This window comes from Dermacentor albipictus, chromosome 4 (assembly GCF_038994185.2).
Source record: "Dermacentor albipictus isolate Rhodes 1998 colony chromosome 4, USDA_Dalb.pri_finalv2, whole genome shotgun sequence".
Lineage (NCBI taxonomy): Eukaryota > Metazoa > Arthropoda > Arachnida > Ixodida > Ixodidae > Dermacentor > Dermacentor albipictus.
In genome coordinates, this window is record NC_091824.1 from 59,378,164 (window position 1) to 59,394,377 (window position 16,214).

The 16,214-nt window shown below is 42.6% G+C and overlaps 2 protein-coding genes across 4 annotated transcripts in view; both read right to left on the reverse strand.

Moving 5' to 3' along the window:
• The window catches only part of LOC139059109 (uncharacterized), a 961,629-nt gene that overhangs the window by 549,502 nt on the left and 395,913 nt on the right, over nucleotides 1–16,214 (reverse strand). The window lies entirely within an intron of this gene.
• On the reverse strand, nucleotides 1,157–16,033 carry LOC135900900 (uncharacterized). Of its 2 annotated transcripts, none has more exons than XM_070538068.1 (6): nucleotides 15,894–16,033; nucleotides 14,935–15,065; nucleotides 10,288–10,366; nucleotides 10,085–10,164; nucleotides 6,881–7,100; nucleotides 1,157–1,688 (listed from the first exon to the last, which is right to left on the reverse strand). In XM_070538068.1, exons 1-6 carry the CDS (start codon nucleotides 15,919–15,921, stop codon nucleotides 1,606–1,608), a joined length of 621 nt encoding a protein of 206 aa, XP_070394169.1. In that variant the 5' UTR covers nucleotides 15,922–16,033; the 3' UTR covers nucleotides 1,157–1,605. The 2 variants fall into 2 exon arrangements, with proteins under 2 accessions (XP_070394169.1, XP_070394168.1); XM_070538067.1 differs by lacking the exon at nucleotides 15,894–16,033 and adding an exon at nucleotides 15,151–15,862.

Here is a 16,214-nt window from a genome sequence, read left to right on the forward strand (position 1 = left end):
ACAAATTTCTATAGAACATTCCTACGTAGTTCCTTTTGAGATCCTAAAGACAAATTTCTATAGAACATTCCTACGTAGTTCCTTTTGAGATCCTAAAGACAAATTTCTATAGCATTCCTTTAATTTTGCTAAAAGCAAATTTTAATGGAAAATTCTATGCAGTTGCTTTAAAGACCCTATAAGGCAAATGTCTATAGAACCTATGTCTATAAGTATATTGCTCACTATTTACCAAAGTTCTAGAGAATTGCACTGTAGCGTTTGAAGACCACAGTATATGAGCGCAAAAAAATTGGCACCACAACGAAGTGACTTGATTTAAACATTTATTGCACTGAAAGACTAGACCATATTGCACAAGACATGTCTTCTGCAGCAAATTAGGATGCACAAACATGCACACATAAACTGTAGCTGCCAATGCGCACCTCAGGTCAAGCTTTTTTTTTTTTTGATTATGGGGTTTTACGTGCCAAAACCACTTTCTGATTATGAGGCACGCCGTAGTGGAGGGCTCCGGAAATTTCGTCCACCTGGGGTTCTTTAACGTGCACCTAAATCTAAGTACACGGGTGTTTTCGCATTTCGCCCCCATCGAAATGCGGCCGCCATGGCCGGGATTCGATCCCGCGACCTTGTGCTCAGCAGTCTAACACCATAGCCACTGAGCAACCACGGCGGGTTCAGGTCAAGCTGGTGGTACTAGTGGTAAGAAAGAAATAACATTGCAAGACTCGACTAGAGTTGACACCTGACAAAAAGAAGCTTGACGAAGACAAAAAAAGTTTAAAAAGCTTGTATTTTGTTAAAAGAAAATAAATTGAGATCAGACAACATTCCAAAATTAGGGTGGGAATAGAAACCAGACTAACGCGCGCAATGCCTAAGCAAAAACTTTGAAGTAATAGTCTTGTGGAAACCTGCAAGGTGGAGAGAAGTAAGTAATAAAGGGAAAATCAGACGTCCGCCTGTTCGTAGCAGTTGCTACAAGGGAAACCCATATGGGTTCAACGAAAGAAAAGCCTCGCAGTTGAAGAAAAATTTGTCCTGGACCGGGACTTGAACCCGGGTCCACGGAAAGGTGGTGGTCCCGGGCTCGAGTCCCGGACCAGGACGAATTTTTCTTCAACTGCGAGGCTTTTCTTTCGTTGAACCCGTATGGGTTTCCTTTGTAGCAATTGCTATGAAGGAGTGAATTTTCCCTTTATTGCAAAAACTTTGCCAACCTTGGTATGGCATCAGATGCAACTAATAGAATAGTTATCTAGTTTTTTATTGAAGAGTTAAAGGTCGTAAACAATACAACTTCGTTTCTTGAAATTTTGCCATTTCTTTTATTTGTATAAGTGTATTGCCTAATAAAATATGATTATGTTACTGCGCTGTCTGGATGTTTTTTCTTCCGTGTTTGAATGACATGTCTAGTTTGAAGTAACAATATTCCTTCCGGGAGGCCTGTAAGGTATGCATAATAAATAAATAAATAAATAAATAAACAAACAAACAAACAAACAAAACAAAACAAAACAAATTTTGCCTTAGCATTTCGGTTTACACCACCAGCCTGACCTGTACGGAGCGCTTCAGCTGCTGCTCTGACGCGAGCTACTTTACTTCCCGCGAAAGCAGCGACGACAGGCTACTTTTCAGCCTCATAGGGTCCGCCTGGAACTCTGCAACGGTGAAGCCTGCAAAATACAATTGAAATTATTTTTAAGAATATGCAATGAACATTCAGCACAAACATGCCATAAATATTTATATGTATATAGTTGTGGCACTATGCCAAGTTTCCTTTCAGTATTTCAGGAAATATTATGTACAAATTGTAACAATAAAGCAGCAGACCTCCCTGCCCACTCTGTAGCGAAGAAGGGCAGTTCTTAGACAATCACTTTTGAAAATACTTTTTCTTTCCAGAGATTTTGTGACACTAGCAATGAACCAATGCCCGTGGTGCTAACATGTCATTGCTAGTGACCTAAAAGTATCTCTAAACGCGATTATTGAACATGGCCCCAATACAGCAACGCAGTCACATTAATCCCATCTTCAAATGACAACACATTCCCGCTTATAACATAAGCAAGTAGGAACAACCATGAACTATGACTGCTACACAGATATCACATTATGCATAGCAAATGCATTTTTGGAAGACAAAGGGAATGACCTACTGGCTTCTATTGTTCAGTGGGTAAAAAAAATTATTGTTCCCTGTGCTGATGGCAATAGTTGGTATGCACTGCGCTTAACTACGCTAGTATTTAATTTCTCCTGTGGAGCTTCACACTTTGAGCAATCATGATAACCATACATGTAAGTATTCATTGCATGGGGCCAATAAGACCTTTATGATTGCAAAATAAGTTAGACAACTTCCAGTTTGTCATATTTGGAACATAGTCACAATGTCACTGTCACATAAACAGGGACAATATATTTGTGCTTTTTGAGTTATTGAAATAATTACCAATTTCTAATCTAGGATCAGTGCATGTACATTAAGGAGTACTCTGAACTGAGTTATAAGTGGAGAAAATTTTAAATTCGGTCATCATTAAAATCGGTCCTTATTGCTACGTGGCATGTGAAAAATGGAAAAATAATTATGCTCAGGAATTACACAAATCTTAAAGTTTATTGCGTAGAAGTTCTATAGGCCAGGCAGAAGAAATAAGGTGCTTGAAACCACATACCGTAAAAACCCGCATATAATACGAGGTTTTTTCCTATTAGCGTCCCAAATTTTCACCTTGTACTATATGTGGATCCGAACAAAAATTTCAGTCAGAAATTTGGGCTAGAACTTTTGGTTCCGTTAATGCTGCGTGGCTATGACTTGACTGCCTTATTGCTGAGTGGCTACGGTTTCGCTTCCTTATTGCTGCATGGCTACAGCTTGGTTTCGTTATTGCTGTGTGACTACAGCATCGTTTCTTTATTGTTGAGTGTGCACCTGGGCAGCACACGTGCAAACCACACTTCCAGAGTGCATCTTTTTAATTCTGCACTAAAAGACCAAGAAAACAGTACTCGACTACCTTCTAGAGACAGGTTATTTTAGCCGCACAGGACATTGGCAACAGTGTGGCCAGAAGGCAGTTTGGCGTCGACAGAAGGAAGCCCTTTTCACGTGCAGGGAAACGCGAAGAAGCTTTCGCGACCCGAAAAGTGGGACATTACCTGAAATCAAACTCGCCCTGACGGAGTTCATACGCAAACAGTGAGCCGCGCATCTAGCTGTGAGCGTGGAGCTTATACAGGCAAAAGCTAAGTAGCTTGCTTGAGAAAAAAAAAGCTACCGCGCTCCACCATCAAAGCAAGCAAGCACTGGATTCATCGCTACACGTGCCTTGCTGGATTTTCCTTGCGTCGCCAAACTTCGATTTCGCAAAAGCTGCCCGAATCGTTCGAAGAGCTGTGGCTTTCCAGCACCACGTTATTTCACTGCGCATGTCCAAGAACTTCCAGCTAGGACAAATCAGCAATGCTGACCAAACGCCGGTTTATCTGGACATGCCATCACCCCTCAACGTGCACGACAAGGGCTCTAAACAAGTTTATGTCTGGTCCTCTGACCGTGAAAAAACACGAAGTTACCATCATGTCGTGCACGGCAGTCAGACACAAGCTCCTGCCCTATGTCGTCTTCAAGCGCAAGAGAGTGCCTAAAGGTGAGGTCCTGCCAAAAAATTTGCTCTTGAGATGCCATGAGAAAGGCTGGATAAACGAGAATCTTGTGTTCGACTGGATAAAGTCCGTCTGGTGTAGGCGGCTCGGCGCACTGTTGTCGTTCCTGTCTATCTTTGTGCTAGACGCATTTCGTTGCCATTTGGCCAACTCAATGAAGAGGCTGTTGCGCCAATCCGGCACTGAACTCGTCGTTATCCCAGGTGGGATGTCGCAGCTGCAGCCTTTAGATGCTTGGGGGACAAGCCGTTCGAGGAAGCAGTCCAACGGTTTTACGCAGATTGGATGCAGGCAGGTGAGCCTGCAGTGACGCCGAGTGGCTCTGCTGAAGCGGGCTTCACCAGCCACGCTACGCAAGTGGATTATGGATGCATGGGCCAGCATACCAGAGGACCTTGTGCGTTGCACATTCAAGAAGTGCAGCATCTTGAACACACTCGATGGCACAGAGGATGAGTACCTCTGGGAAGACATGTCCGACAAGGAACTATCCGAAGGGAACGCAGCTGAGGAAGACAGTGACTAAAGTGCAGAGTGCAATTTAAATAAATTTTTTCCTCAGATTTTCCCAACTCGTATTATACGTGGACAAAAATTTTTTTTTCCCATTTCGCGTCTCAAAAATTTCTCCTCGTACTATATGCGAGTTTTTACGGTAGTTGCAACAAACAAATTTATTATTGCTAGAAGTTGCAGAGAAATTAGTAAACAGATTGTTAGTTATTTTTGGAACAGAGAAGGTAACTGTGAAGTTTCAGCATCCTTAAGTAGTGAAATGTAGCAACTGTCAGCAATAAATTCTCTCTTTACTGCCTTTCCTTACCTCAAGTGGCAAACCTTCTTCCTCTTTAGACTTTATCGGCTAACAGATGCTTACCAATTACAGTAGCGACACCTGTATGACTGGCAGTGTTTACAGCATCCATGTGCTGTGACATAGTTGCTAGCATGGACAGGACTATGGAAAAAGGGTGGGACAGGACAGAGCACTACTTCTTCAACAGTTCAAGAACTAGCGCTCTGGCCTGTCCCACCATTTTTCTGTAGTCTTGTTCGCACTAGTACCTATGTCACAGCAAATACACGAACACCAACTAGCCCAACTTTCCACGTTAATTACAGTATCCATGCACAGTGAACATTCGTTGAATGACACACTACAAATGATTTGAGGCAAAAATGTTGCACTAATATGGCTGCTCTCGTACAAGGAATATGCACATGCATTTACCATAAGTGCAGCGCAGTGGCTTGCACACATCTTAGTTTTCTTTTAAAGGGGTCCTGAACCACCACTCAGGCATGGTGAAATGAAGTCTGCAGATAGCATTTGCTGCTGTGAACATTTCAGCCAGGTTTTGCAGTCAGGTACGGCATGTGGAGCTCGCAAGCGGAGTGCAAAGTCTTTGTCCTTTCAAATGCTCTCTTTTCAACAGAAGCCTGCTCGTCACTCTTTTCCGGACAACTTATTTTGTAATAAAGTGCCCAGAAAATGTGGCTGCTATTGGCTAATAACTGACATCAATCATGAAGGGTGTTTGGATCAGTGCCCTTTTTCCTTTTGTTACTGAGAGAATTTATTGAAGTTTAATAAACAGGCTGGAGTAAGCAAAGATCTGCTTTTAAATTTTGATAATAATTACGCACTTCTGCAAGAAGCCGACTATTATCTGCTCCCGTATGGATGACTCCGGCCGCCCGCGTGGGAATTAAACTTTGGCTACCCTGCTTATTGGTGTCATGGCCATCAGCTTGGTCGGGTCTCACTAATTTCAATTAGTTTGGAGCCTTCAACTAGCCTAGAACCACACAAAACTTGAGGTCAGAACATACGCACGCTTGCCAGCGCACTGTCACTTGTCGCAGCTCCTGGTTAGATGCCTTGGCAGACTTTGCACTTCAATATGCACAAGTTGGATTTGACCACTATCCGTTGATCAAGCTGCGGGCAAAGCCGGTCTGTAGCATGGCCGGACTGGACCACATGTGCACAAGCCCACACTGAAGCCCTGTCGTGCACGAAGCAAATGCTACCCACTACAGCTGCAGTGTGCTACGTAGCATAGGCACTGTGGCCACTGTGAGAAGTTCACTGGCTGAGCGCACTTTCACTCAGTGATTTCGCTCAGTACCAATGCCATCATCTTACATTGACTATGCTTACTAGGCTGTCTTTGGCCGTGACCTCAAAGATGTGCACATGCCAGCTTAGCCCATGGCTGGTGTGCACATATCTCGGAGGCCATGTTTCCTCACTGAGCTGGTGGCAATGAGGTCGAAGTCAAAATGCATAGCGCTTTCACTGCTTCTGCTGCTCAGATTCATCGCTTGCTTGATCACGCGAAGTTGGTGTTGTAGAAGACATGACACGCAATACCTGGAGCGAATATGGCAACAGACGGCAGCTATGCTCCACCCTTACGTGGTGCAGTGGCTGATTTTGTACCAGACGATTGCTCGGTTTTATGCAGCAGATGACGCATGGTAATATGGCGATGGCCGCCAGAGGGCGGCGCTTAGAGCCAGCAAGTTCTTGCTTATATTTTGGACAGAAATGTGCTTTTACTGCCCAGTTTTTAAATGTGTATAGCCATAACAGACCCTACTGCCCAGTTTTTAAATGTGTATAGCCATAACAGACCCTTCTATTACAATTTCTCGCGGAAAACTGCAAAATGTTAGGTGATCATGTCATGCCCCCTTTAAGGTCACCTGAAAAGGCTAGTGTGAGAGAACTGTGCCAGATAATAAATGTTGTACTTATTGGTGCAGTAATGCAAATAAAAAATGGGAAGTGCATTGCAGATATGCACGCACCAGGGAATGAATAAAATTAATAATGGGAATTGATCAGCATGCACAAAGTATGGTCAGGAAGTTGTGTGTTGATGATGGAGCTTCATGAATACAGAGCATGTGCCCTCCTAAGGGGGGGGGGGGGGGGGTAGCATAGCAGAGAGTTGCACCGAAGGATACATTGCACATGTGCACATATGACTGCCTATCTCAGCACTTGCTGCTGTTATAAGGCGCTGATATAACGTGTGGTCAATGCTTGTTTGCTCACGCGAATCATAAAGGATCAAAATTAGGTCTGCAAATAAAAGCACATAATTTGTGCCAAATCATGAACTTACATACATACTGCTGACATACGTGTTCACAGTAAAATGGGAAAATGGCTTACCGATAATGGCATTCACTTTGACAGGGTCCAGGCATTCCCGTTGAGGTGCACAAGGATGCGCATTGGACCGCCGTCCAAACAGTGATTTTCCACGCAGCTCCTCTGCTGTGAACAGATGCCGCATGAGGCCTCTTGCAAACTTAGCAGGGGCCCCAGGGCAATTGCGGCGCAGTCCTTCAATTACTGCGTTGTCTACAACAACTCCGCCTCCGATGTCCATCTGCGAAAAATGCCGAACAGTGACAAAGCGCACACAAAATAAACTTTGGCAATACAGCACCAATGCACATAAAGAACTGCCAAATTCCTATTTAAAGAATTATTCAGCTTACATTTTTTAACAAGATGGTTAACAGAAAACAGCAGTTATATGCCTCATTACATTCCTTATTTTGCGAAGCCTTCTGAACAAGTTTCTGAACAAGTCCAACAACTTTGTAATCGAAAGTTTTACAGAAGCCCATGTGGTCAGGATGAAACATGACAAAGAAAGACTTACACTGACCAAATAAAACTTTAAAGCAAGACGTTTCGGCTTCCAAGCCTCATAGGAAGGCTTTCCCAAGGCTTTCATATGGAAGCCAAAACGCCTTGCATTTAAAGTTTTCTATGGTCAGTGTACATCTTTCTTTATCATGTTTCATCCTGACCAGACAGGCTTTTATCGAACTCGTGACTACAAAGTTGTTGGACTTTTGAACTTGTTCACAAGTCCTTGTGAAATAAGGAACGTAATGTGGCATATAAATGCTGCTTTCTATTAAACATCTGTATAAGCCTTAATATGGGGCTTGAAAGCCACAACATCTTGCTTTCAAGTTTTATTTAGTCAGTGTAGGTCTTGCTTAGTCATACAACTTTATTGCCGAACTCTAGCAAAATTTGTTTTCACATTTCTCCTCTCACATTTCTAAACTGAGCCGATATGCCGTATGGAAGCTGAAATCCAAGAGCCTTAATCGGAAATCAAGCTGAATTAAATTACGGGGTTTTACGTGCCAAAACCACTTTCTGATTATGAGGCACTCCGTAGTGGAGGACTCCGGAAATTTCGACCACCTGGGGTTCTTTAACGTGCACCTAAATCTAAGTACACGGGTGTTTTCGCATTTCGCCCCCATCGAAATGCGGCCACCGTGGCCAGGATCCGATCCCGCGACCTCGTGCTCAGCAGCCTAACACCATAGCCACTGAGCAACCATGGCAGGTTCAAGCTGAATTGTTGAAGCCATGTGTTGCAATTTAGCACAAGACTCCCAAGACAACTATGTAGTCATAGAAGGTGTCAACTGTAAGCATAACATGGATTTTCTGTCCAATCCCTTTCTTAAAAGGGAATGCGAGTGCATACCAAAAATTTTTTTAATGGTTATTCGAGTTATAGTGCTGAAAATTTGTACATATATGTAATATTATGTGCTTATTTTGAATATATAAGGTCATTTTCATCTATCTTCTTTGTTCAAGTTCTACGCAAGCTTCCCTTAATTATCTCCTGCTAAGGTTAGGGGCTACTGCGAGGTATCGAATTGAATCTGAAACTCGAAAAGGTGTTCTTTTGGCGAGTAACTTTGAAGTCTTGCAACTATTGTTCTAGGCAAGCCAAACCAATAAGGTTGGTCTAATTTCACTCTTGAATCATTCAGAAGGTATTGGTACCCTGTTCAGCAAAATTTCAGGAACTGGTATTCTGCAAATCTTTGAAAAAATTATGTAAAGGAAGCTCGGATAAAACTAGAACCAGAGGACATAAACAAAAATAGGCTGCATGTTCAAAGTAAGCTCGTCACATTACATATATCTACAAGTTTTCAGCCCCATATCTTAAAGATATCTTTTTTTTTTAAACCCACCTCCCACCTAATAGGTCCTGAACTGCCCATCGAGGTTATTGAAGGAACGCAGTCCATGGATGGCATATGCTACTGTGAACATCTCAGCCAAATTTTTCAGTCGTGCGCGGAGCATGTAGCTCACAAGTAGAGTGTGAAGTCAAATACTTTTCAAAAACTCTTTTCAACCTAGGCCTTTTCACCCACTTTGAAACTGTCACCAGCTTAAATATGCCGTCTGCTATTGGCTGATAGCTGATACCAATCAAGAAGAGTGTATCCGTCCGTTTCTTCCTACAGTTACAGTGTATATTTATTGAAGCACTTTATTAAACAGGCTCAAGTAAGCAAAAAGCTGGTTTTGAATTTTGATAAAAATTACATATATTTCTAGAGAAAACTGGCTATCTTCTGCTCATGCTCGGCTGCCACAGCCCACGCAAGAATTAAACTTTGACCACCTGCTTATGAGTGTCGTAGCTGCTGAGCCTCGCTAATTTCAATTAGCTTTGAACAAAACTAGCTTCGAAGCAGGCAAAATTTAAGGTCAGACCACATGTATTCCTACCAGCGCACACCCCCTCCAGGCTGCTCCTGGCTAGATGACATGGGAGACAAGCTATTGACAACACTTCAGAATGCGCAAATTTGATGTGGCTATTATCCATTGGTCAAGCAGGTGAAGGGCAAAACTGGTCGGTCCGCACTATGCAGCGCAGCCAAACTGGAGAGGATGGGCACGGGCACACACTGGAGCCCTGTTGCGCACAAAGAAAATGCTACGCACGTCACATGTGGCTGATGGACTGACCGAGTTGAAAATTGCTGCCAAGGTTACAGATCAGCATCCTGCAAGGCTGAAACTGGGGACATTGAAGACTTCTACGCTCCCAACTTCTTGTGAGGCTGCAGCTACCTTAACTCCGGTGTGGCATTATTTTACCGTAATGGAAAGCACTGGGCTAGAGTATATGAAATGCCTTGCGAGTGTGAAGCAAGGCATAACATGATGCACCATTAATGCGGAAAAACAAGCAGTGCTGCCTATGTCCTTTTTGCCACAAAGAACAGTTGCTTTCGTTCACATGTCTGATGAATTCTATGCTGGCTGCCAACTCATATGCACTACTGTTAGGTTTTTCAGTGTAACTTTATGTAGCTAATGTTGACTACAGCAAACTATTTCGTGAATTTAAGGGAGTTTGTTACAATAATGTTCATCTGTAAAATTTCACATATATCATTATATGGTTAGACAACACATAGGAACTGGATTTTTGATTGCGACGTTAGACCAGATGTCGGGCCCTATATAGATGGCAGACAAATTTACAAAATCATACATTATACACACACTAAACATAGGTCTTACCTTTGGGCATGGCTTCACACAACCCCCGATGACGTCGTCCTCAATCATTTTTTTTAGCTTTTTTACCATCTTGTGGCATTCTAAAAAGAAGAAGAAGTTGGCCTCATTCAAATGACGTAGAACTAAGGCGTAAATTTTCTAAAAGCTTTTGGTGGCAGCCTCACTATATGGCAAATAATGTGAAGAACAGTAAGAAAGCCTACCATGCAGTTCCTCCAATTCTCGATTTCTTCGCTTGAGGGCTGCCAACTCTTCCCTCAGCTGCTCACATGTGGTGCACACCTACAGTGGTTTATTGACAAACAATTCAAACATACTGTTTTATAGACTAACATGTAAAGCATGAAAAACAATGAAGTATTTGGCTATGCTTCATGCATCATCACTTAACGAAAACTGCACTTTAGTTTCGTGTTAACCATGAGAAGGCATTATTTTGGAATACAGTTATGGAAAGTAACTTGGCTAATTCTGTTAATCATAGCATAAGAAGCCAAAAAACAATGACGCCAACGACAATACAGGGGACATTACTTCTACTTACAGGGAATCCAGGTTAATAAGGACTGATAAAGAGTTTACAGGGCTCGGATCATGTTAGATTAGGGTTTATAATGGTCAGATCAAGTTTCATGACATTGACACCAGGCTGTGTTGAGATGACCAAGTGGCACAATGCTTACGCATACTTAGGCAACTACCAGAGGAGTTTGTGCCTGAATTTTACATTTGGCGGGTGCAAGATATTGTAAAATCAAGTTCTGCACTGGAAGCAAAATAGAACAGACCTTGGTACTTTATGAAACGCTGTCTACACTTAAATGGCTCCTTAAAATATGGAGTATGAATATGCAAAGAGTTAGAAAAGACACCTATCTGAGCGTTCCGACTCAACTTTGCTGAATCTGACGCTTTCTGTCATTTTAGCAATTTCACGAGAAATACTTCATATGCGGAAACCAGTTACAATAGAACCTGGCATTAACACAATAAAAGCTTGTCTCACAATTCCCCAGCCACTTAACGTGAAGGCATCCCATTACAGTACTGATGCTGTGAAATGAACTAGAATTATAAGGTGTCCTAAGAGCAAAATTAGACAAAAACAAGAACCATGAGCTGAAGAGCTAATAGTTCGGTAAATTTTAGCTTACCTGAGTGTTTATTGTGAGCAGTGCAGTTATTTCAAACTTTTTTTTTCTCAAAAGAAATTTTTTTATGCAGATCTTTTGTACATTAACAGAGATAACTGTTTTCTACTTAATATTTTCTAATTATACGTTGCACTTTGCAAAGTATTAAAGTGCAATGAACATCCCAAAAAAATTTGCACAATAACCTTCAGTATGGGTCCATCTTAATAGCAATGCACATCTATCAAGAGAGCCCTCCCCCCCCCCTTAAAGATCACACCCCCAGGACTTCAGAACTTCTTAGTTTTGGTTCATTGCACAAGTCACTATCTCTCCCAAGCGATTGCCAAAAATATTTTTTATTACGGCAGGCTAAATTTATGTTACAAGTGCTGGTGTGAGCCACTTTGTTTACAAACCAGAAAAAATGCTATTTTTTACAGGTTATACAACACTAGTTTTCCCAGAAGAATGTGCTCTGTAAGATAGGCTAATAATTAGCCTTCATACTCTTATTGAAAGCTTTTTTTTTTCTAAACATGGTCTCATACCTTAACACAATCCATCATTACAACCTAATACAACACTTTATTGAAGCCAAGCTAAGGAAGGACAATTTTGATTGCAGATGACTACTCATGGAATGTAATGTGGTAATATATGTAACATTGAAATCATACAAAAATATTTTCAGAACAAGTGCCGACCCTGCAACTAGAGTAATGTATTTTTGAAGCACTGCTATCAAGGTTACACAGCTTTGATGGGCGAAGTGAGTGTGACAGATGCACACACTGGCAAAAGCATTCTACACTGTGTGTCACTGAACCTTGCTGTGCAACAGTCTGCAAATGACACTAAATTTGCATGCCTGACTGTGGCATAACCTTCCACAGAGTGAGTGATTACTCTGACGATTCCACCATCCGCTAAGGTCACACATAGAAACCATAGCAGGCATTTGTTCTCAACTTACCTAACCTCCATGCATGCCAACGAAGAGATTGCACAGATGTGCTGTTTTTGAGTGCTGTCAAAATAAGCTAAAGTGACAAATAATTGGAATTCAAATCAGCATGAACATCAGTATGGAACACCAGTAAAAGGACACAGACGCGACCCTGACTAAGAAGATTTTTTTGCCACAACCACGCAATATATACTTGCACAGTAAATAACAGAGGAAGGAAAAAACCATGAAAGTAATATCTATGATAAAGATAATAAAAGGAATAGTTCATTCAAACACTGTCACTGTAAGACATACAGATTGTGTGCACAGACTTGCAAAGTCCAGAAACAAGAAAATCAATTTTTTTGTTAGATAAAGCAATCAAAAGCCTGCTGACACACATGAAGGAAGGCCATGTTGCCTAGCCATCTCCAAATCCTTTAGAATTTCTCTGGTCAGCTGGTCCCAGTGACGTATCACAATGTCAATGCCGAAAGTCAGGTACACAGCCACAGTCTCGGCAGTGAATACAAAGGTTACCAGATGTCACTGAGAATATGCTGCAGGCATGCTCCCTTAACCGCTTATTGAGACAACGGCCTGTTTGGCTGATATACCGCTTGCCGCAAAACAGGGGCAGGGAATACATCACCGCTTCAAAGCAAGAGACGACATAATTGCAGTGTTTCATCTTGCAAGCTCGGTTTTATTTAGCACTTGGATTTACAGCCCTACACAACCTAAGTAGCCTTTAATCTGCAGAAAAAACATTACATCCACCAGCGACACATTTGAGGTTGTGTGCGATGCCATAGATGATCAGAATGATGACAAAACTTCTTTTGTCTCGCCCCTTTGACGAGCTCAAGTGAGCATCCCAGGACTCATTTCTGTTTCTTTCAGCAGGCACTTGGCAAATGTCAAAACATAACAAAAGAACCCAGCCTTTATGAGGCGTTCCAGCTTGCTTCTTAAAGTTGAACAAGATTTTGAGATGGCAAGACTTTCGCAGGGCATTAGCATAGCAAGTCTTCACAATGGCCCACTTTACAACCTTCGAGTGCATAGATCCAAAAGGGAGCAATGGCTTGTCAGGACGAGGCTGATATGCCCCAAGGGTGTGGATAGGACACAATGTTAATATTAAATCCAAGAATCTAATGGACCTACCCTCAGGAACTTCATGAATTAAAGCAAGCAGCGAAAGACAGTCTCAAAACTGTCAGAATGAGTCCTGGGATGCTCACTCAAGCTAGACAAAGGTGCAAGACAGAAGAAATTTTGTCATTATTTTGTGCCTTCACGGCATGGCCTACAACTTCTGAAATATTGCCGGCATATGTAATGGCTTTTTTTTTTCTACACCTGAAAGGCTGGTTAGGTTGTGCAGGGCCGTAAACACAAGTGCGCAAGAAAACTGAGCTTGTAAGATGAAACACTGTAATCATTTCGTCCCTTGCTCTGAAGTTGTGGTATATATCCTACCCCTGTCATGCAGCAAGCGATAAAATGGCCTAACAGGCTGTTGTCTCAATGAGTGGCTAGGGGAGTACATCTACAACATATTCTCGGCAACATCTGGCCACCATGGTAGTCACTGCCAAGACTGTAACTGCAAGCCTGACTTTCAGCGTTGTGATGTTTTAAAGCATCCCCAGGACCAGCTGACAGACGCTATTCCCGAGGCAACATGTATTAGCAGGCCTTCAATCGCTTTATCTAACAAAGAAATTTATTTTGTAATTTCTTGGCATTGCATGTTTGCACGTGCAATCTGTATTCAAGGAAAAATGGCACAAACAAACATGAACAAGATAGAAAAACTTCCATGTCTTTTTTTATTTTGTCCCCATTTATCTGCACCATTCTTCCTGAAGTATGGATTGCCAACATGCCCAACAGTCAGTACTTCTAAAGTAATTTATATGGCTTACAGTGATGGTGTATGACGGACTACTCATTTTACAATGTTTTTCATAGTTTTTTCTTTCTTTCTTTTGCTCTAGATTGTGCAAGTATATATTGCATAATTGGGACAAATAAACCTTTTTGTGAGTCAGTGCTGTGTCTGCCTCCTTTTCCTGGTCTTCCATCTTTTGCCATTTTAATTACCTAGCATGTAGTACCAACTCGCACAAGCACCTACTTTAACACATTTATAAAAAATGGGCACACTGCAGAACATCCTCAAACGAAGTTAAATTGTGGTGTTTGGTGTCCCTGACCTGCAACAGTGGATTAAGGGTAACTGCATTGGAGAACATATCTGGACCCCTTGTAGTACTTAAACGTGCACCCAAAGCTCGGCACACGACTATTTCACCATTCCCCGCTCCTGGGAGTGTGGCGGCTACATTCAGCAATCGAATCCCCGACCACGTGTTTACCAGCACAGCCACACTCGTGGTTCACCCTGAAACGTCCTATATTCGTCAACAGTGAAGCGGTCTGCAAATTTAATTCAGCAAATTCAGATAAAACCGCGGGTTAAATCAGCGAATAACAAAGATAAAACAACAGGTTAAATGATCACATGCTCAGTCTCTGGTTAGGCTAATGTCACTGTAACGCTGCCATGAATTGCATATTCGGAACAATATGTACCGTCATCGCTACAATGAATAAAACTGCACAAAGCCTTGCATTTACGGCTCTTAGATTGACACAGTTGCCAATAACAAAGTGCAAGCGCAATTCCGAGGTAACGCAATACGGTATTAGCACTCGACCACGCCACAACGCGTTAGGCAAAACAAAAAAATTACCGATTCTCCCTCATCAACACTGAAAGTGCCCGATGCGTCGGACAAAAGGCAGCAGTCATCGGCGGCGGCGATGTCGCCTACGGCGGCTGCGGCGAGTCGCGCGCGCTTCTTTTCGAGAGCGCGGGGCTTGCCTGCACAAAATATAGAATATGGCTTGAGTGGTGCAGAAGCAGTTGCGTTAAACATTTATTAAAGAATGAAACATTGGCATCTCACCTAGGTCCAAAAGTTCAGCAGGGGCAGCATCTTTGCCTTTCTCCCACGTGCACATCAGCACAGTGCCGCGTAGCTCTTCGATGGCGCTTTCATCTGTGTATAATCGGTATCCTATGGCCACGTCTATAATGCAGCTTATGGGATACACGTCCCATTTCTCTTCCTCAATCCACTTGATTAACACGTGGCTCATTTCGCTCATTTCGCTCGTGCTGCAGTGTCGGGTTAGAAAGTTTACAATGCGAACATGCGAATGGCCCGCCTGGCGGCTGGCGAAGTCCAAACTTTACAGACTTGGATTGACCGCTGGCTATGGATTTAGGTTGTAAACATGGCGGTCATGACGTAAATTGAGTTCCCAAAATCGGTTTTGGTTTGGCATTATACGTGGTCTTAGAGATCGGCATTCAACGCACGTTTTGCTGTCACCACCGTTTTCGTGCTTCATGTGTCCTCCGTGACGTCGGCTACACGTCATGTTCGTCAATGTTTACCTGCCAGCAGAAATATTGAAATTGTCGAACGCATCTGTCGAAATATTAGCATCTGTCGAACGCTATTGAAACAGTCGACGCAGATTGTTTGTTTCTAGGAGGCGACTTTAAACTTCCCGGGCTCGGTTGGTCCCGTAATGTCGAAGCAAACGGTAGAATATGCGTCAAGACAGGAAATGCTTGCCATATTCGCGCCCTTTTCACAGCATCAGTGCGTAGCACAGCCCACCCGCAGGAACAATATACTACCTGCTGTAATGCAGTCCATCCTGGTCATGCCCGGGATAAGCGATCAGGGTGTGTTAGGCGAAGTTCCAATAGGCTACGTAAAAGTACCAAACAACGTTCTCAGGCCTATGTGTCACTACTACAAAGCCAAAACACGCGACATATATCTCGCACTCGATCAAAACTATGACGTGTTGAAACACTAGCTGAATCAAAGGACGTGCAAGAGTTGTGGAACATATTTAAATCGAAATTATTTGAACTGTGTGAACAATACGCGATGTCGTGTACACGGCGCAGTGAAAGCAAGCCGTGGTGCACTAAGGAAGCCAACAAATCCGC

Bases quoted from the DNA above. Each gene is read 5' to 3' on its own strand.
- LOC135900900 (XM_070538067.1), bottom strand. From the start codon at position 15,352: ATGAGCGAAATGAGCCACGTGTTAATCAAGTGGATTGAGGAAGAGAAA. The intron at 15,066-15,150 runs GTGAGATGCCAA...TATTTTGTGCAG, and splicing joins TGCTGAACTTTTGGACCTAG to GCAAGCCCCGCGCTCTCGAA. The intron at 10,165-10,287 runs GTAGGCTTTCTT...TCTTCTTTTTAG, and splicing joins AGAATTGGAGGAACTGCATG to AATGCCACAAGATGGTAAAA.